The sequence below is a fragment of the Melitaea cinxia genome, chromosome 14 (assembly GCF_905220565.1).
Source record: "Melitaea cinxia chromosome 14, ilMelCinx1.1, whole genome shotgun sequence".
NCBI classification, from domain to species: Eukaryota; Metazoa; Arthropoda; class Insecta; order Lepidoptera; family Nymphalidae; genus Melitaea; species Melitaea cinxia.
In genome coordinates this window covers 10,601,709-10,622,755 of record NC_059407.1, presented here as the reverse complement: position 1 = coordinate 10,622,755, position 21,047 = coordinate 10,601,709, and the positions used below count along the sequence as shown (strand labels likewise).

The 21,047-nt window shown below is 32.9% G+C and overlaps 1 protein-coding gene across 3 annotated transcripts in view; it reads left to right on the top strand.

The window, feature by feature from the left end:
- The window catches only part of LOC123659669 (glycogen-binding subunit 76A), a 52,315-nt gene that overhangs the window by 24,064 nt on the left and 7,204 nt on the right, over positions 1–21,047 (top strand). Inside the window, exon 1 of one of the 3 annotated variants that reach the window (XM_045594865.1) lies at positions 3,962–4,609. The exons of 1 other annotated variant lie outside the window; for it this stretch is intronic. In XM_045594865.1, coding sequence (XP_045450821.1) covers positions 4,553–4,609 — 57 coding nt within the window. In that variant the 5' untranslated portion in view covers positions 3,962–4,552. Of the gene's footprint in view, positions 1–3,961; positions 4,610–14,933; positions 15,522–21,047 lie in introns of those variants that run through there. One more of the 3 variants, XM_045594866.1, reaches the window with a different exon arrangement.

The window sequence follows — 21,047 nt, the reverse complement described above, 5'->3', positions numbered from 1 at the left end:
AAAGGAAAAAAAAACAATCCATCCCCGGATATGCGGATTTGAACTGTGGTCTTCTCGAGCGATCCCGACCGGCCGATTTATCACCTGATGAGCTATTACAACTTTATTGACAGCTGTGTGGCTACGGCACTAAAGAATTTAGCCACCCCCTCTCTTCCCGTGGGTGTCGTAAGAGGCGACTGAGGGATAACAAGGTTCCGCAACCATCTTGGAACTTAGGAAGCCGACCGATGGCGGGATAACCATCCAACTGCTGGCTTTGAAATACACAGGCCGAAGACGGGCAGCAGCGTCTTCGGTGCGACAAAGCCAGTACTGCGGTCACCAACCCGCCTGCCCAGCGTGGTGACTATGGGCAAAACACATGAGTTCACGTTATTTTTGACGTATACTTGTGGAGGCCTATGTCCAGCAGTGGACTGTATAGGCTGTAATGATGACAAATGCGAAATTTAGCTTCGTATTCTAACGATATTGTAGCCAATTTTTTTCATTGCCTAAAAATAGGTATGAAACGAATTTTCCAAAAATGAATCCCAGCTAAATCGATTTAGCGCCCCCGAAATCCCCTGCATACTAAATTTCATGAAAATCGTTGGAGCCGTTTCCGAGATCCATATTATATATATAAGAATTGCTCGTTTAATAGTATTAGATAGATAGATATAGTAGACAACTGAGTTTTTATTTGTTATTTTGTTTCATATCAACTGTAATCGAACCGGCTTCTGATAGATATATCATTCAGATATAATATACACGTGTTTGGTATTAAACATTTGTTTTGAACGCAGGTAATGTACAAAGCTAGTAACGAGAGAAACTTATAAATTCTACAAATAACATCTTTATATTTATATACAAAAATAGTAGAAGATAATATTCTTTATTTTAATTTGCAACAAAAAGGGCAGAAACAATCGATTAAGAAAAATTAACGAGAAGTCGAGTAACTCAAAATGTAGAGATGAGATTATCAGATAGAGAAGAAGTAAACCAACGAATTTTGGATACAACTAAATAAGTTAAAACAAATGCTAATGACGGAAATCTTTGTATTCGTGCATCTCGCATCTTCCCACGTAGTGAATCATATACTCTCGTTATCTGGCTCACAAATTATATGAATTTGTATTGATCAATTTCTAGTTCTCAAGCTGTCTATTTTTTTGTTTATATTTATTTAATAAAAATACATAAAAATAATAAATAATTACACATATTACACCCAGACAGGCGGGAATCAAACCCACAACTCGCGAAGCAGAGTGTAGGGCCACTACGAACTGCACCAACGAGCTAGTTAAATTTTATTGTTTACACTTATATGATTTGCTTATTCGTGTTTTCTATGGTATTTATACCCATAGTAATTAATTTACGTTTTAATTTAATTTTTATAATTTTTTATTTTTATAAATTATAATTATTTATTTATATAATCTTAAATCATACAATGTTTTTGTATTTTATTAATCATTTTTTAAAGTACGTGTACGTGTAAAATAAATAAAAATACTTTTTTTAACCGACTTCCAAAAATGGAGGAGGTTCTCAATTCGACTGTATTTTTTTGAACTTCTGACTAAGTGCACCGATTTCGACAAAAAAAAATTTAATTGAAAGGTGGTGCGTGTCATTTAGTCCCATGTAAATTTGTTTGAAATCTAACAACTACTTTTCGAGTTATATCTAATAATGCGTTTTTACTTGACTATTTTTTCGTCGACCTACGTCGTATTACACTGCATAACTTTTTACTGGGTGTACCGATTTTGATGATTTTTAATTTAATCGAAAGCTGATGTTTATCATGTGGTCACATTTAAATTTCATCGAGATCTGATAAGTAATTTTTGAGTAATCTTTGATAACGCGTATAATATAATTGACTTGACTAATTTTTCGTCGACCTACGTTGTATTACTTGTCGATGTAATTGAAGTCGGTTTTTTTTTTTTCGTTTGTGAGCAAATACAATTATTGTGAAGCTATACTTTTTTTGGCGTGTTAGGAAAAAAATATGAGAATAAATTTTTACAATGTGCGCGTATACCTTTACAAAAAAAAAACGACACCCTGAAGTTAGCTTCAACGATGAAGAAGTGAAGTTAGCTAGGCAATGAAGTATAACTTCTTACGTGCATACATAAGTAAACACACTTTTTTTTCTTTATTTAAGGTGTTTTAGTCCATAAGAATTACGCTACTCCATAGGAACACCACACATGCTACATACAAGAAAATTAATGAAGTCGTCGTCGCATACCAATGTTTACAATCTTATACAATAGTTTAACTGGTTCTGAAAGAGGATAAGCCAAAATTGAATTACAACCTCCAACTTGACGACACGTTGGCGCTGCGATCACAGTACTGACTGTTGCGCTGGCGGTCGCGGGTTTGATCCCCGCTCACGACAGATATTTGTAATGGCCATATAGATGTTTGCCATGGTCTGGGTGTTTGTGCAGTCCTTGTGGGTCTCCCCACCGTGCCTCGGAGAGCACGTTAAGCCGTCGGTCCCGGTTGTTATCATGTACACCTGATAGCGATCGTTACTCATAGTAGGGAATATATCCGCCAACCCGCATTGGAGCAGCGTGGTGGATTAAGCTCTGATCCTTCTCCTACATGGGGAAAGAGGCCTATGCCCAACAGTGGGATATTACAGGCTGAAGCGAATATAGATGTTTGTCGTGGTCTGCGCGTTTGTGCATGTGTATTGTGTGTGTTTCCGGACCCCCAACACAGGAGAAAGTGAAGTGTTGAGTGTGAAGCGTTTATTTATTTATTTATTTAACTTCTTTAAAATTTTGTGTTATTTGCAGCATATCATTTCTGATAACTTAATTTCGGACACATTCAATCATAACGTGAACTGCATCTTCAATGATGCTGTATTCGGTACACATAGGAGATGGTATCTTCTTCATTAGGTAAACAAACTTATTAAGTGGAAAGTGACCGAAACGGAGTCTAAATGCTGTTGTTAACGTATTCCTCCTCAGTTAACAGTCATCAAACTACTTTTAAAAAAGTCTTTACACGCTCGTTGTCAGTGGTCAGTATTATTTATCAAAATATCACTTTTAACTTATACGTATCTTTATTTCTTTCCGTAGTTACGATGAACTACATTGTTGTCTTGTGTATTTACTAAAAAAATATAAAACAATTTTAAAAAGACCTAAAAGAGCTTTTACCAATGGTAGTGATGCAGTGATGATACGATATGATGATGTTACTTATTAATTTAATGAAAAAAATAAATATCCTTAACTTTATGTACCTAATTCTCTGACATTTTTTCTTAATTCTGCAATCTTTTTTGTAAAAATCTGAAAGGTAAATTTTTGTTTCATTTTTATTTTACTGTAATAATTATTAAAAAAAAAAAAACATTTAAATATGTCAATATAATGTCAATATAATGTCAAATGGAACAAGTCAAAGTTGAACATAACGATGACTTGTCAGGGACCCATGAAATATTATCTCGTGAGCTAATTAGTGACTGACATAACATTACCTAGTGACCGTAAATAATAAGACATATGTATACCGCATTAGACAATAACATGTCACAAAAATAAATAAATAAGTGAGTTAGTGAATTTTATCTTTTTCATCACATATTGTATGGGGCCTTACTAAAAATTCGAACCCGTGACCATTAGCAAAATTGTAACTGTACCAACGCGTCGTCAATAAGATAAATTAAAGCCTACAGTCATAAAATAATAATTTTGTGTAAAAATATAGTAGAAGGTTGAGAGACTATTTATTATTGTTTCAAAAGATATTTTTTTGAATTGCTGGCTAAACCTGATTGGTAATATAGTATTTAAAATAAACCAATAATAATAAAATAATGGGGTTACCATATTTTAAAACACTGTTTAATAAACGCGATACTTTAAGAACCTGATTTTTAATGGTATTACAATAAACATAACTGGCTGCACGTCTATGGTGGCTGGATCTTCGAGGGCGCTTTCATATCACGCGTCGGTGCGTGAACATCACGCAGCGTCGGCGTGAGACTTATTTATACTGTATAATTACCCTCGTCGACATACTAACATTCATATCGACGGGATCGATGGATTATCTGCCACTAACTTAATTTGTGTAAACAAAAGTAAGCGAATTGGCCATTATAGTTGATTAGATGTCTAGAATTGGTGTTGTGCGATGCGCAAGCGCAGCGCGACCGGCGCCGGGCGCTCTGAGCCTCTGACCGTATCAACATTCAACTCATTCGTCTCACGCACTGGCATCGGGCGGCCGTGCATACCGATATATCATTCCGAATATAGTAACTACCCGCAAAAATAATTTTATTAACATAAAAAATAAATTAAAATATTTAGAAAGTCCTAAAAGCGAAACGGAACGATATTTTAATCAGGCTTATACTGTGGAATATTTTACTTTGGTGTCTGAATAAAAAATAAGCGCAGTGTTGTTGAACATATATATTGTTGTGGGACAGTTGAGGAATAATAGTGCTGTTAAAGACAGATCGTGTGCAAAAATTAAACAATATATGAGTTCACAGGAATTACAAATGTCACTAGAACACCAAATCCCGCTGATGAAAAAGGTAAAATTCACTAATTCACTTAAATTTGTTTTAAATTCCCATTATGACTTTTTGAAAACCTTCATTTGAAATATGAAGGTTCATCCTTCATCATAAACATCCTTCTTTTTGTCCTTATTGTCTAGTATTTTTCTGAATCTTCTGTAAAGTATTCCTTCTTTTAGTTACCTTAAAATAAACTGTTTTATATAAATGTAAACGCCGTCAAACCAACCTAAAATTTTTTTTTAATCTTTCTCGATAGGCCTAAAATATAATTTTAGTAATATTTAGCTACCGCCTTACTTACTTGTCTAAAGCTTAAAGCTTTTTATTAGAATTGTGTTGTGTATTTTTGCACTATCACCTTGGAATTTAAAAAGCCGACCAATGGCGGGATAACCATCCAACTGCTGGCTTCGAAATACACAGGCCGAAGACGGGCAGCAGCGTCTTCGGTGCGACAAAGCCAGCCCTGCGGTCACCAACCCAGCCTGCCCAGCGTGGTGACTATAGGCAAAACGCCGTTTTTGGCGTGAACTTATGGAGGCCTATGTCCAGCAGAGGACCGTAATAGGCTGAAATGATGATGATGTGTATTTTAAAATCACAAGAATACAATCACCTAATAGAAGACACACTTAACTCTCCCAAACAACAAAGTAACTATTTAATAAACAAATATAACTGAACACATTACAAAATGTACTTAATCGTGTTTACTACCGTTGACTTAACCTGTTAAAACTAAACAATGGTTAATTTTAAAAACTTTACTGGGTATTGTTCATACGAATAACAATTTAATATTACTATTATGCTCTCATTCATATACAGTTACTATATAAGTAATTATTGAATGTATGTTATCTAATAAAAGCAATTTGGCACAAATGAGTAGGGAATTGTTTCCGTCTACAAAACAAAATATATAATTAATGTCATTGAAAACTAGAATAGAACTAGAAAAAAAAAAACAGGTTTCTATATAGCATGCAAAAGCAAGCGCACGTAATGCTTTGACTAAACTTGCACCCTATTATATCAAGTTAATTATGCAGTTGTACGTAGCATTCCTGTTTTTAACCGACTTTAAAAAAAGAGGAGGTTCTCAATTCGACTTGATTTTTTTTGTATGTATGTTACCACAAAGCTTTTCACTGAGTGGACTGATTTCGATGATTCTTCTTTTAATCGAAAGCTGGCGGGTGTGATGTGATTGCGTTTAAATTTAATTAAGATCTGGTTAGTACTTTTTGAGTTATTGCTAATAATGCGTACCTAATTGTCTACTTATTCGTCGATCTACGTTGTATTATACCTCATAACTTTTTTCTGAGTGTACCGATTTTGATGATTCTTTTTTTAATCGAAGGCTGATGCTTGTCTTGTAGTTGTAGTTAAATTTGATCAAGATCTGATTACAATTTTTTGAGTAATCATTTTTAACGCTTGTTTACTTGACTATTGTTTTGTTTACCTACATTGTGTTACTGGTTCATGTAAATAAAGTCTTTTTTTTTTTCGTTTGCAAGCCAACACAGTTATGTATAAATTCATTTAATTGTAAATGTAACACCTATAATGTTACCAAATGTGAATATGTGAATACAAAATATTGATTACATTGGAATAAAACCTTTTATTTGAATACAGTATTTTGAAAAAGAGATTATCAAATTCGCTTAATAATTCAGAAAGTATGAGTAACTTACTCAATAGGTAATACTGTGAAATGTTTACAAAAACCTCTGTCTCGTCAGTTGTATTAAGACCCCTACGAGTCTAGTACTAGTTTAAATTTAAAAAACTTTTAAGACACAATTTAACGTCCTGCCGCAAGCCGCTGCCAGCTAGATGTTAGATTTTATAATTAAAATCTTCATCCTTCATATACATGCCACCTATCTGGTACTATGACTGGCTAGTATGTAATTATATCGACAAACGCATCCCGCCGGAGGATGCACCTTACAAGAGAGTGTTATTTACTCGTATATTAAACGGATCTGTAATGATACTCCGGTTAAATTTATTACCATAAAATATAATTTATTTCAACATGAGTAATGGCTGTTAACTAAATCGAAGTGTCTAAAAAGTACCTACATAACTTTATATAAGTTTTTTGATTTCTTGATTGATTCAGCTTGTGACATCCTCTCCATTTAGGAGAAGAGCCTCCCTTTCTCCTACACTTACTAATTACTTTTTATAAAACTAATGTTAGGTATTTGTTTCTTCAATACATATATTTATAGTTATTTGTTTCTAGGATTTTTTTTTAATTTTTTTTTAATCTATTGATTGTATCATCATCATCACTTCAGCCTATCACAGTTCACTGCAGGACTTCGCGTCAAAACTGGCGTGATTTCATGTGTGTTGCCCATAGTGACTACGCTGGGCAGGCGGGTTGGTGACAGCAGGGCTGGCTTTATCGCACCGAAGATGCTGCTGCCCGTCTTTGGCCTGTGTATTTCAAAGCCAGCAGTTGGATGGTTATCCCGCTATCGGTCGGCTTTTTAAGTTCCAAGGTGTTAGTGAAACTGTGTTATCCTTTAGTCGCCTCTTACGACCGCCACGGGAAAAGAGATGGTGGCTATATTCTTTACTACCGTAGCCACACAGCTTAATATTGATTGATTGTAGATGTTGATGTGATAATATTGACCGCAGCAAAGGTATAATTGTAAAAATTTAAACCACAAATGGCAAGGAATCCTTAATAAATAATCGTAAAAGACGTGTCTAAAGTGCCATTAGTATCAAAAAGCGCTTTTAACTCAAAAGTCATCAATATTTACGATTTGCTATTAAAAGCAAGTGTAAGTAAATACTTTCTAGTGAGTATAATTTAAAACAGTTGTCATTGACCTCACATAGTTATTGGGCACGAGTCTGAAGGTAATTAAAAAGATTTTCACACATACGATCTAATTTTACCGAGAATAATTCAGGCCGCGTGTTCAATTTGGGTTGTCACCGATGAGTTTGCAAGTTTTTGAAATTTGTCTTACGTTCGGTAAAAAAATAATAATTAGAAGATGTATGTTTTGAAAGAAATTTTTAGACACGTGCTAAGACGAAGTCGTAGTGGAGTAGTACAAGGGTTTATTCTCCGACCGTTCTCTTTCATAGGAGAAGAAGCTTAAAGTGCTAAGCTCTACAGTGAGATTATTTCAAACTGTTGCCTAGAATCAATTAATGGCAAATTATTATCTGTTGAATTGTTGATGATTTATATTTTAGATAAAATTTATATGATTTAGAATTAGTAAATAGAATTAAAATTTAAATTAATTATAATAATAATTATTTAAATTTTTTCTTAAATTTCAAGGAAGCTAAACGTGGACGACCTTTAATAATAAATCTCTCAAGATGCCAACTATATCAATCATTTAAATCACATTCAAAAACTGTAACGATTCAATTAGATAATGAATTTAACAATATATAAATTAAAAACGGACTGACGATTTTAATGTGCAAATTTTTCCAATGAAATCTATTCTAGTAAATTTATTACTATTTCAAAATAAAGGTTAATTAAGGTCACTTAATGATGTAATTTTTTGCAGTGTTTTATTTCCAGAAGTATTTCTGGCTAGTCACTATCACTTTCCTTATTTAATTAAATTATTTCAATAATCAGTTCACTAAATTTAACAGAAGTCAGTATGACAACGCCGCATTTTGAAAGAAAGAATATGTAACAAAAATAACATACACAATAAATTAAAATTTTATTTTCTAAAAATAGCTTTTAATGTTAAAACTATGTGTATTTGGTAAGTTTTAACTACATATTGTCTTGTGTGAAAAATTTTATCTCAAAAATTATGTTTATTCTACAAAAGATACGTAATTTTTATGAAACTTGACAAAACTTAGGTACGAATGAATAAGATCGATCCTCAAATTGATGAGGTGATTGTTGAATGAGACTTTTACAATTACACCCCGAGTAATAATCAATCATATTTGCGTTCAAAAAATACCCAATACACAAGTGCCGGGTATTAAATGTGGGACATAGTTATGGTAATTGGCTTGTAAGTTAAATAGGTATACACTTAATTTGCGGGAAAATGTTCCGATTTTAACTCTGTTTATAATAATCTTCTAAAATATTTGAATGTACGTAATCTTTATTAGAATGTTAACAAAGATAGACAATACATGATAAGTAATAATATACGCTAGATTATATTTTATTTTTTATTTTTATTTTGTTTTATTAGGCAATCCAACAGCGTTATAATACAATAGTATGTTACAATATAATGCATAAAAATGGCCAAAATAGGATCACACTGATATGAAAGAGAATTAATCATTATAAAATGCATAACTAGACACTATATTTAAAAAATATAATAATAAGAAGTAAAAAAAGTAAACGGCTATGTTCCGTCTTATCCACTGCAGTTAGAGGTGAGTGCATGACATGAAGATGTGAATGTGTGTTCGTGTAGGTGTGTGCATGTGAGATGGAGGTGTATTAGTGTAGGTGTGTGTATGTAAGATGAAGGTGTATTTGTGTGGGTTTGTGCATAAATCTGTAGGTGCTGGTTTAGAATATTATTGATGATACTACGAAAAATGCATCTTTTTGATTTCTTTTTTAAGTGCCGTCTTTGTTCTTGGGCAAAAAAGGTCTAATTTTGGATACTGCGTATTGTACGTATTGACAATACGGCAGATGACCGAGTTACGTGCGTAATTAGTTCTTACTTGAGGTGTATGGAACAATGGTTTAATATGTCTAGACCGTCTTGATGGAATTCGGAATTCAATCTGGGATAAAAGCTCGCTGCAATCTATTTTCCCACTTACAATATCATGTAATAAGACAATATCGTACTGCTTACGACGTTGGCATAGGGATTCAATTTGGTAGTGTTTACATGAATCAACATAGGTGGGAGAGGTTCTGTAAGTTTTGAAATTCAAAAGTTTTATAAATTTTTTCTGGAGCGATTCAATTCTGTCGATATGTACATTGTATACAGGGGCCCATATACTACAAGCGTATTCCAGTATAGTTCGAACGAAGCAGAAATATAAAGTTCTGATACAACCTATATTTTTAAAGGTATTGCTAACTCGTGATATGAAACCTAGTTGACTATATGCTTTAGAAATTATTGTATCGATATGATTTACAAAAGTCATTTTGGAATCTAGTATCACCCCTAGGTCTCGAACAGAATCGACTCTTATGATGGGGACATTGTTTATAGCATAAGTATATAATATAGGATTTTTAATATAGGATTATTATTATTGTATATTATGTCTAATGTAAAGAAAGAATTATAATTATTAATTTATTAAAAATTCATTTGTTAAATAATTAAAGTTCAACATAATTAAGAAAGTTATTTATTATGTATAACATATTAAAAAAGGATGTCACGTACTCATTTGTAGATAAAGTTTTTATTATTTCTTATCAAAATTATCATTCAAGAAATTTATTTACTCTATTTCTTTTTTTTTTAACTTTTTTTTTATAAAATTTGTTTGTGTATTAAATTTAGTTAAAAAGTAGTCAAAGGTAAATTTTATTCGTAGTTACTCTCCTAATATTTTGTTACTAGCTGCTGCCCGCGACGTCGTCTGCGTGAACGCTATACAGCATCAAAAATACCTACGATTATACCTATTATAATAACATTTATTTACCCGTTTTTTCTTTACATTTCATATCTACAGAAAAATCTCATAGATGGCGCTGCTTTAAAATTGTCTTGTCTACTTATATTCATTTAATTATGTTTATCGGCTTAGTTACTTACATTGCGTGATTTTTATAGTGTGAAGCTAGCTTATATATAGCATGGTTATTAACATAATAACAACAACATTCAAATATGCGTCGTTAGATTACACGTTGTTACAGAATGCGTTGAGGAAATAAAGGTTCACTGCTCGTTCCTGGTAGGTGATAGCATGATAATATGTAGCCTATATGTCGACCCAACTTCTTAATAATATTCGTGCCAAATTTGAAGTAAATACATGCGGTACTTTTTGAGTTTATCCCGGACATACATACAGATATACAGACAAACAGACAAAAAATCTAAAAACCATATTTTTGGCTTCGGTGTCGATTATAGATCACGCCCCAACTATTCTTTTAAAAAAATATTCAATGTACAGTTTTGACTTTCCTACCATTTTATTTTATATGTATAGTAAGCATTGACGAATTACTTTCATATTAAATTTAACCCATTTTCCACTCTCTTCTCTTTCGATTTTAGTTTTTTTCCAGTGATCGGATATAAGGCCCATAGAACTATTAAGGAATTGTTTGCAGCGTCTGTTCTTTTGATATTTTTTATTCTTTGAAAAAAGCCTAGTAACGGGCTAGAAATATCATCATTCATCATTGGTCTTAGTCCGTCTATTACAGACGATTTAGACAGTGTCAGACAGACACTGTGTCGCCTAGGACACTCTTCAGGTAAAGGCAATGTTGCCTAAGCTCTGCGCCACCCTCTCGACCTCACTGGCTAGGCGCACAGGAACGACGAGTCGATACGTGTGGAGCCAGTTCGGCTGCAGGAATCTTTTGCATCTTAGAGCTATGCCAAGAATGCTTGATGGGGACCCCATTCCGGGTTTCAAATGAAGTTTTCCTTCTCCAGGACTCTGATGATTTTGGGCTAGGTTTTATCCTTCGGTCGCCTTTTACGATCCCCATGGGAAGAAAGGGGGTGGTGCTATTCTGCTCGGCCGACACCACACGGCATAGGCAAGAAATAAAAAAATTATAAAATCAAATATTACGATTTTCATGTACTCAAACAATAACATATATATGATTTCAGCAGCAAAAAATATTGTCGTTTCTAGTGTATTAATTACATCGAACAGTATAAATTAATAATATAATTACAATTTTTTTGTTATTGTGATTTGAAGAGTTTTACTTAGATAAGGCAAAATAGTTTGTGATGAGTATAACTAGAATATTACCCAGAGCTAATTGTAATGTTAGAATTAGGAATTATAAACTAATTATAGTATTTGACTGGTTTACTATTTAAACGCAACCGCTTGCTACTTTAAACGTAGGTAAGCACGTAAGGTAGGACATAGCAGGAAATTTCTTGTTCAAAATATGGAGTAGCTCGCCTTGAATATTACCGTACTACCTCGACCTTACAGAAGATCACAGCTCAATAATACATATATATTTCGATCAGTGTTGTGTTCCTGTTGGTTAGTAAGTTAACCAGAGCTCTGGTGGGAATTGGGAATAGGGTCGGCAACGCGCTTGCGACGCTTCTGGCGTTTCAGAAGTCGCTTGTGCGCTTTTTTGCCAACCTAGTTATATATAAAAAAATATTATACACGTCTGTCATATCACTTTACGAATTAAAATTAATTGCTATTATTTGTTTGAAATAATATTATTATGCACATATTATTTTGTTTTATATGTAACTTTGTAATGTAAGATGCCTTACTTGTATGCACAAGTTATAATTATCGTATATGTGATAAAAATAAATTACATAAATACTCGTGTTTTTTTGTATATATTTTGATTGATTGATTTGTTTAATGGCTTTCAGTTGTGCCAGCGAATCACGGTAGATTCCGTTCAGAAGGAGATTGATCGGTTTGCTTGAGATAATTTCGTTTCACTCTTTATTCTAGATATTATAACGTTGTTGTGTCATTGTTAACGACAACACATCATGTGATGTACTTTAATTTAAACTTACTAGTTTCTTGATACATAACTACATAAGAGTTAAAAAATAAAATATTTGAAATTATTTTGTAATAAGAAAAATCGATATATAACATCATTGAATTGAGTTGAAATTCTTTGGTTGTTCTAAGGTACATTTACCAATTTAGGAAAAGGGTTCAAGCCACTTCTGTTGGGCGATAATTTTAAGAATTTTTTTAATTACCTAGGCATCAATTGTTATTTATCGTGTTACTATGTTCTTAATATCATATCGTGCTATGTTGAATAGTATTGAAATACGTTTTGTTCCACTAAAATTTTTAATTATTCATGCTCTATTAGATTCCTAAATAATATATTAATATTATAATTATTATATAAATATGAAAAACCGGCCAAGTCCGAGTCAGACTCTTGCAACGAGTGTTCCGTACAAAAAAAAATTCCTTTATCTGTGTTATAAGACATTGCTTCGAACCAAATCAAAGTAAGTACTCTTTAGGTGACGTGGAGGACGAAGGCTTTGTCGCTTATTTGACCCTTCAATGCCCGGGGCACAATAAATTGGGCCTACACCCTCCTTTTCTGGCTGGAGACGTGTGAGAGGGGACTCGCACGTTCATTATTGAACAGCCCAGTCGGCCTCGTGCTGTTGCTTGCTCAAACGAGCAGTTTGTTGGGAGCATTATAATGCTTGTCCTCTATGACGTGCTCCAACAATCTCGGGTGGGGCGAGGCACGGGTGGAGCAGCGGATGCGCATACGCAAGCGATCCCGTAGCTCCTCCAACTTCGTGTCGAAGACGGTCATCGCAGAGATTTTAGTGGGTAAGAATCCCATATAACCCGTTTCTACCCCAAGAGCCGGGCATCTTTTTGAAGATTTCCTCTGCGTAAAAAAAGTACTCTTTAGGTATTAATTCATTTGTGAGTGTCGAAAATTTGCAGCATAAACGGCTGTATTTTTTGATTGCGTTTGGCTTAGAAGTTTGATTTTTTCACAGCTCCAAGGGACAGTAGACCTGAGTATTTGATATGAATTTCACCTTGATACCTCCACGCGTTCAAAAAGCGTCTTGACAGACAAACGGACAACAAAGTGATCCTATAAGGGTTCCTTTTTTCCCTTTTGAGGTACGGAACCCTAAAATCACATTATATTCACAGACAGATGCTGATTCCTTTGATTGCTATTTCGCTGTATGTAGTCACGTTAAACAGAATCGAATTGACGTAGTTTGTCTCGGAAATTGAGCATAAAATTTTGAATGAAAATAGATTTCATTACGTACATTCTCGTTAGCTTTATTGCCACGTTAAAAAGGCGGACGACGTTGAGTTATTTAGTGATTATTTAGGTATGCTTTACGAAATATAAGTTAAAATAAATATAACAAGCAATAGAGACAATTTATAATAAGGTTGATGAAAATTTTATTTGCTTCAAAGCGTTAATCGTAGAAGTTAATTTATGACATACAAGAGAAGGCGTAAGCGTGTCTATGATTCCGAGGCTCTAACTTTCAGGTAAGGCGCTGTAAACTATTACTCTACAATTGATAATAAAGCAGATATGGGTAAAATAACTATAAGTTGCAACTAATCTGACACATAGATAATTAACAAATATATATGCGGTTATCATAAAGTTTATTAATAAAGTAAATGTATTCTAAAGATAATTTTAATGTATCATTTCAAACTCTAAACTGGGAGAATTCATAACTGGCTCCATGGTGTCGAGCTCATCCAGTCTATTATAGAGTACTTTCCGGGAAACCAGAGACGCTACAAGTTGCATCAAGTGTCGTTAATATAGAAAGCGCAGGAATTTCCATTAACCGGTTGTTACCGACAACCACTAATCTATATTAATGTACTACAAGTCTAGATTAAAGCCGCAAATACCTTTCTTGACACAAACTGGCTTTATTGTCATATATCATTGCTTACAAGCGAATAAAAAATGCAGTAATGCAGTGAAGTAATAATGTCAGCTTTAAACAATTTTTTGTGTGTTAATTTTTCTTAAAGTTAATTCTTCATTTTCCTGTTTACCATACAGTCTATTCGGTCTTCTATCCTTGTAAGTAATTACTAATGTCTAGGACTTTGTATAACTTTAAAAACGTTCTTGTGATTTAACCGTGAAGATGTATGATATGTATTTTTAAGTAACCGTAGCCTCGTTAGTTTTGTAAAATTTCCCCTTAAAATGCAAAATAATTAATAAAACGTTTTTGAATTATAATAAATTAAGAGTTCTTTTTAATCTTTAATTGACGCAGGCTTATAAACTTATAAAAATACATTAAAATGTAACAAAGTTAAAGAAACTTAGAGCGATGTAATCACGTCTGATGTCAGTATGCAGTGCATGCATGTAGTTATTAAGTAAGCATTAATAAGTAAGTAGTAAATGTAACTAATATTACGTAGCCTGATGCTATTTTGTTGTATACACATACCACATTACTTTTTGTATTGTAGAGTCGTTGATGTGACATGTCAACAACTCAAATGACAATTTAATAATAATTTCAAGATAGGCGTCACGTTAATAAAATTCATTTACATATTTACTCAATTAAGTAGTCAACAAACATTTAATTTCTAACGATGACCAAAAAATTCGTATATTTTTAAAACTTTTCTTAAAGGAATCGTAATAGCTGAGTAAACGAAACGACGCATGTCTGTATCAGAGGGCAAGTAGCGGTCATTCTCGTCTCGCTACTATATCGACTGCATGTATGTAGTTCCACAACAGGAGCGCAATGCCAAGGGCTGTATTTTGTATCACAGATATGTTAATCTATGTTTATTATTATCTTTAGTATATTTGATCTTATTTTCGCCGTCAATGATACATGTCAGACGACAGAATGTAGCGTTTCAGATTGAAAACAAAAAAATATTGAAATTAATATTAGCATATTACTTTACACTGTATTGATCTGTTGTACTTTTCAAACTTTTTGGCTGTTTTCAAATCAGGTTCAATGCCATGGACCTAAAAATAGAATTTGAGACGTAGATGATTATTGGAGTTGGTGCGCCAATCTTTAAGCCAATAGTGTTTCAGTCACGTATTGTCAAGTTTTGTGTGTGATACTGACATAAGTTTGACAGCATAAGTGTTACTTGGTCCAAGTTTTCGTTGATGTACAATTGTGCGTACATGTCAACTTTACTGGCATAAGTTTATACTGTAAGCATTAATTAATATTATACGAATATTAAACATTGTTAAATAATTGTTAGTGTCGTGAAAGATAGATTTTATTTATTCTATTTACGTTTGAAAAACAGTTATTATTATCAATTACATAGTGAGGTTATTTTTTAATTTTTGTTGTTTTTAAAATGATAATAAGAAAGGTAAATTCATGATTTAAGACAAAAAAAAACAAACAAACTCATATTGGTAAATTCAGTTGTTACTATATATATATATATATATATATAGTTTTACGCGTGCGACACGCGTGCGATCCTTATTTTGTCTCATATGTTAAACTAATATTACGCCAACAGACAGTTGTTTTACAGTTAAGGCAATTAAAAACCAGTAAAGTTTTAGTCGAATATGTGCAGCTATAATTTAGTAGGTATAATAAAGTTTGAGTTATATTTATTTAAAAGACTAACATCGTGGATAGCTGAGAAACATGTTCTCCATCAGAACCATATACTACTTATAATTGAAAAAGCACTAAAACTTGCAAAGTGACTAAAGTTAAATTTATCACGTTGTTTTAAGATCATAGACTTCTTTAATAGGTAAAATATATAAGAATGGAAACTATAACGAATCTTTAAACGTCAATAATAAACAACATGGATAACTTAGTGAAATATTTTTTTATTAGATAGGTACTAAAATTTATTCACACTTCTTTATTCTTTCTTGTTCAATTTTTTAATTCTTAATAAATACCTTTTGTACATTCACTCAAATTTAAACACATTTACAAAAAAAAAATATATTATTTAAATTTTGTTATCTAATTAATTTTAGTTTTATTTGGGAGAAACTGACGTAAGTAGGACTTGTCTTTAATTTTTTTCATATTACTTGTTGTTACTGGTCTCTCAAAAGAAAACATCTTCGTTTTAGTACAGATGTTCAAATAATAATGTCGATCCGTAGATTTGTATCGAATTATGTAGCAGTTATATGCGGACAGGCGTGCATTTAATAGATCCCACAAACGCTCCGGTTTTTATTGTAATATATGTATTAATTTGTATATGTGTATATGTATCGAAAAAAAAAACGCAGCTCTAGTAGTCGGCAGGTAAACCACCTGTAGCATTATTTTTCTTATGTTAGGAACAGGTGACCGTGTAAGTGTGTGTTGAAAATATATAAAAATAGTGTGTGTGTGAGCAATTCACACGGCAGAAGTGAAACTTCTGAAAAGTAGCCTACGATTGTATTTCCGGTGAAAGAAGTCTATAAATATCTAATATATAAAATTGTCGTGTCGCGGTGTTTGTAGTTAAACTCCTCCGAAACGGCTTGGACGGATTCTCATAGAATTTTGTGTGCATATTGGGTAGGTCTGAGAATCGCACAACATCTATTTTTCATACCCCTAAGTTATAAGAGTTAAGAGGGTCAATATAATATTATGAAATTTTGTGTGCATGTCGGGTAGGTCTGAGAATCGGCCAACATCTATTTTTCATTCCCCTCAGTTATAAGGAGAGGGGGGGGGGGGGGTTGGAAGGTTAATAAAATATATGGTAAAACAACGTATGCGAGGTCAGCTAGTATAAATATAAAACGTATAAAAATACTGTATAATTTTTTCTATCTCATTCTCTCACCGATTTAATCCTGTACATTTATGTGTTTGTTGCGTTACGGACTTCCGTTTCATCGAGATTCAAATCACAACGATTCTAAAGAAGTTTCACTTCGAAAAAGAATTTTTCATTTTTTAATTAATACCATAATTTAACTCAATAAAGTACGTACATTAACTATAAGTAACCCTAAAACAAATAAATTGTTATCAAAGAAAGAAGTTCGACCTCAACCTTATTTGTGTTGGAGTAATCTCATTGTATGTTTGTATAACTCCAATAATATAAACGAATACAATCGCTCTCATTTCTTTCTTCCATAATGTAAATAATTTTGCTCTTGAATCATCGAGATTTGAATACAGTAACGGCTATTCGGGGAGAATTATTCGAAAACAATATCCAGCCGTGACTTTCGAATACGGAGACACTTTTTGAACTATTTTCAGATACAAATGTAGTTAAAATTAGTTTAGCGACATCCAGACGCTCTCCAAAAAACTAAAATAGCAGATAAACACGTGCTTGGCACCGTCGTCTCCTTGTTCCTTCTTCCTACGACGAAATATTTCATTGTAGAAATTGATCTTTTCCTCCTATTCGAAGACACAATAACAAATCACAATACGCGTGTGGCTCATTGTAACCATGATATTTATAGTTTTCAAATACACGTTTTATTCTAAAACGCGTATTTTAACTAACTTTTTCCTTATTTCAAAAACATTTTCAAACTATGCCTTAAAAGTATTATTAAAAAGTATTATTACAGACCATATAAAAAAAGCCGTTAACTGATTATTCATTTTTCCGATACAAAAGAAAGTCAAAAAGATGAAATTTTCTTTTTCTTGTCATCAAGAAATCAAGAAACAATAAATCACAATAAATTTAAGCCTCAATGTATTTCTTGACCCTCCAATCTCCATTGCGTGTCACACTTGTTAAGCGAGCAAATAAGAAGCCACCGCTGTGGACGCTATAAATTTGCCAATATCTGTAGTCATTTGTAATTGTCTTATCTCAGGGTTCGATGGCCGCCTTATCAACATTCTTCATTCAGCTCCTTACGATAGAAATGTCTCATGTTTACTATGGATAATTATCTAATACCATAACTAACGTTATATTGCTAATTGTTACATCTATTATCAATTTATCAGTATGTACGATTTTATTTTTGTGTTACCCACACATTAGGAATTCTAAACATTTGTGAATATCATATCAAAAATTGACCGCTCCAGCGGGATGCGAACCCGCGTCTCCGACTGACCGTGTCGGCGCTCTAGCCAATTAAGCTATGGAACGATGTACCCGCTAGAGCGAAATTTTTGATATGATGATTTTTACTTTCGGTTTAAGCGAACCGTGGCGCCGTCTATAGTGAGTTCTTTACAGAGACCCGTAACTATTCAGTTTCATATTACAATGAAAATCTCTTTATCAGTACTTATAGAGTCCATATTACTACGTTTGTTACCAAGAGCAGTAGGACCGATGTTAATACTTGAATGTAATTTAAACTTTTTTTGTTTAAGTAGGTTCAATGTTAGTACAAACTGTAACGAAAATGATCTAATTACTAAGGTCTTATCAGGCTCTTATTGTATCGCTACATAAGTAATGGACATAACTAGATAAGACTCTTTCTGTATTTTCGTACAATATAAATACACTAGCTCATTAGCACATTTTACATATCACTAGCTTTCCGCTCGCAACTTCACCCGTGTCGATAACACGATTTTATCTGTCCCGTTTCTCCTTAAACAAAATTAAATTGAGAACCCCCTCTTTTTTAAGTAGGTTGAATTTTTTTATTAATTTTTATGAGACACCCCACTAAATAAGACATATTTTGCATTTTCAATTTTTTAACCGAGTTCTAAAAAGGAGGAGGTTACTCAATTCAACCGTATATATGTATATTTTACGTACATTTTTTTCGGGGATAACTTTGTCGTTTATGAACTGATTTTGATAATTATTTTTTTTGTTCGGAAGAAGTTATCCTAAGTGTGGTACCATGATAAGGAAACCAGGATCTGATGATGGGGTCCCAGAGAAATCGAGGGAAACCCTCGAAAATCGCGTAACTTTTATCTGGGTGTACCGATTTTGATGATTTTTAATTTAATCGAAAGCCGATGTTTATCGTATGGTCACATTAAAATTTCATCGAGATTTGCTTACAACTTTTGGAGTAATCTTTGATAGTGCATATTTACTTGACTATTTTTTCGTTTACCTACCTGTATTACTTGTCGATGTAATTGAAGTCGGTTTTTTTACGTTTGCCAGCAAACACAACTATTACATACCATTTTCAACAATATTTTAATTTCAATTGGTTTGAATTCGTCAGCAATACAACTCAAACTACTTACTTGAGATAATTTGTTGTAGTCCTGCTTTCTGCTCCGCGGGTTATGGGTTCGATTCCCGCCTGAGTACGGGTGTAATATTTGTATTTATATATTTATATATGTATGAATTCTATATATTTTATATAAAAAAGGTTTGGCAGTCGACTGTTACCTAACACAAGCATTAAGTTAGGAGGAGGTGTGTGGTGTGGTGAGGTGTCTCCTTAGGAGCAGACGACCGTGTGTGTGTATGTTATAAGATATTTAGTTATTTAAGAAATAATAATAGGCATGTACCTAATTGTAATTTCATATTCGAATACTTACAATTATACATACTAGTTATTATTATACATACTAGTTTATATATTACGTTTTTTTATTGATTTAATATATTTTTATGCATAATTTTAAAAAAAATATTAGCATTCTGCACTCCTTCTCTATATAAACTATAAGTGTACGAAATTTCATACTCCCCCGTCCGCGCAATTTTCGTAACAAGGGGTACAAAGTTTTTACTTCACGCATTAATATATAGATTATAATTTGAAATGTGATGTCACAAAATGTTAGACCCCTACCCACCCCTTGTCACACAATATCAAACTTCTTAGACCCTACCTACTTAACGTGTGACGTAATTTATGGATGGTCTCTTATAGGCTATGTCACTCACATTCAGTGATAACCCAGCAACCTCCTGGCGATAGAATTTTTAAAATTAGTCCAGGAGTTTATGCATTTTTATTACACAAAGATTAAAAAATACAAATCTTTGCTCTTTATAGTATTAGTTCAGACAGGAATGTTGTAGTTTACAAATAATGAAATCTAATATTTTGTGGAAAGTAAGCAAGCAATGGCATCTTCGGTATAAACAATTTACGCGTTCTCTCTTTGGAACTGAAGTCACATTTGATTTGCTTTTTATTCCAAAACAATAAAGTACTTCGTATTGTTATTTTTGCGATAACAACAGTAAGAATGAACCAGATGTTTTTAGTTATTTGTTGATTTTCAATGAAGTAGTGTTTCATGTGTTGTAGTTGATAAACTAACGTTATATTATGCTAATTAAATATCTTATTTTTATCTTTACATTAGGACAAAATAACAAGTGTCCAAGTGATAATGTTCATAAATAATAAGAATAATTTATAAAATTATCGTTTCTTCTTTAACTTTTTAATTGTAGCTTTTCTAGAAACATTTAATAATATTAATATGTTCTGTATGTTTGAGACGTATTATACATATTCACTATTTACAATTTAAGAAATAAATATTTACAGATAGTTTGGTACAAATAATGTCCGCGTGTTGATTCCCAGAAAGGGGAATTTCCTCACTCTTTTTTTTATCTCACTAGGTCGGCAAACAACCGTACGGCTCACCTGATGGTAAGCGAATACCGTAGCCTATAGACACTTGCAACACCAGAAGCATCGCAAGCGTGTTGCCGACCCAATCCCCAATCCCCCCAGGAGCTCTGGTCACCTTACTCACCAACAGGAACACAATAGTGCTTGAAAACAGTATTATTTAGCTGT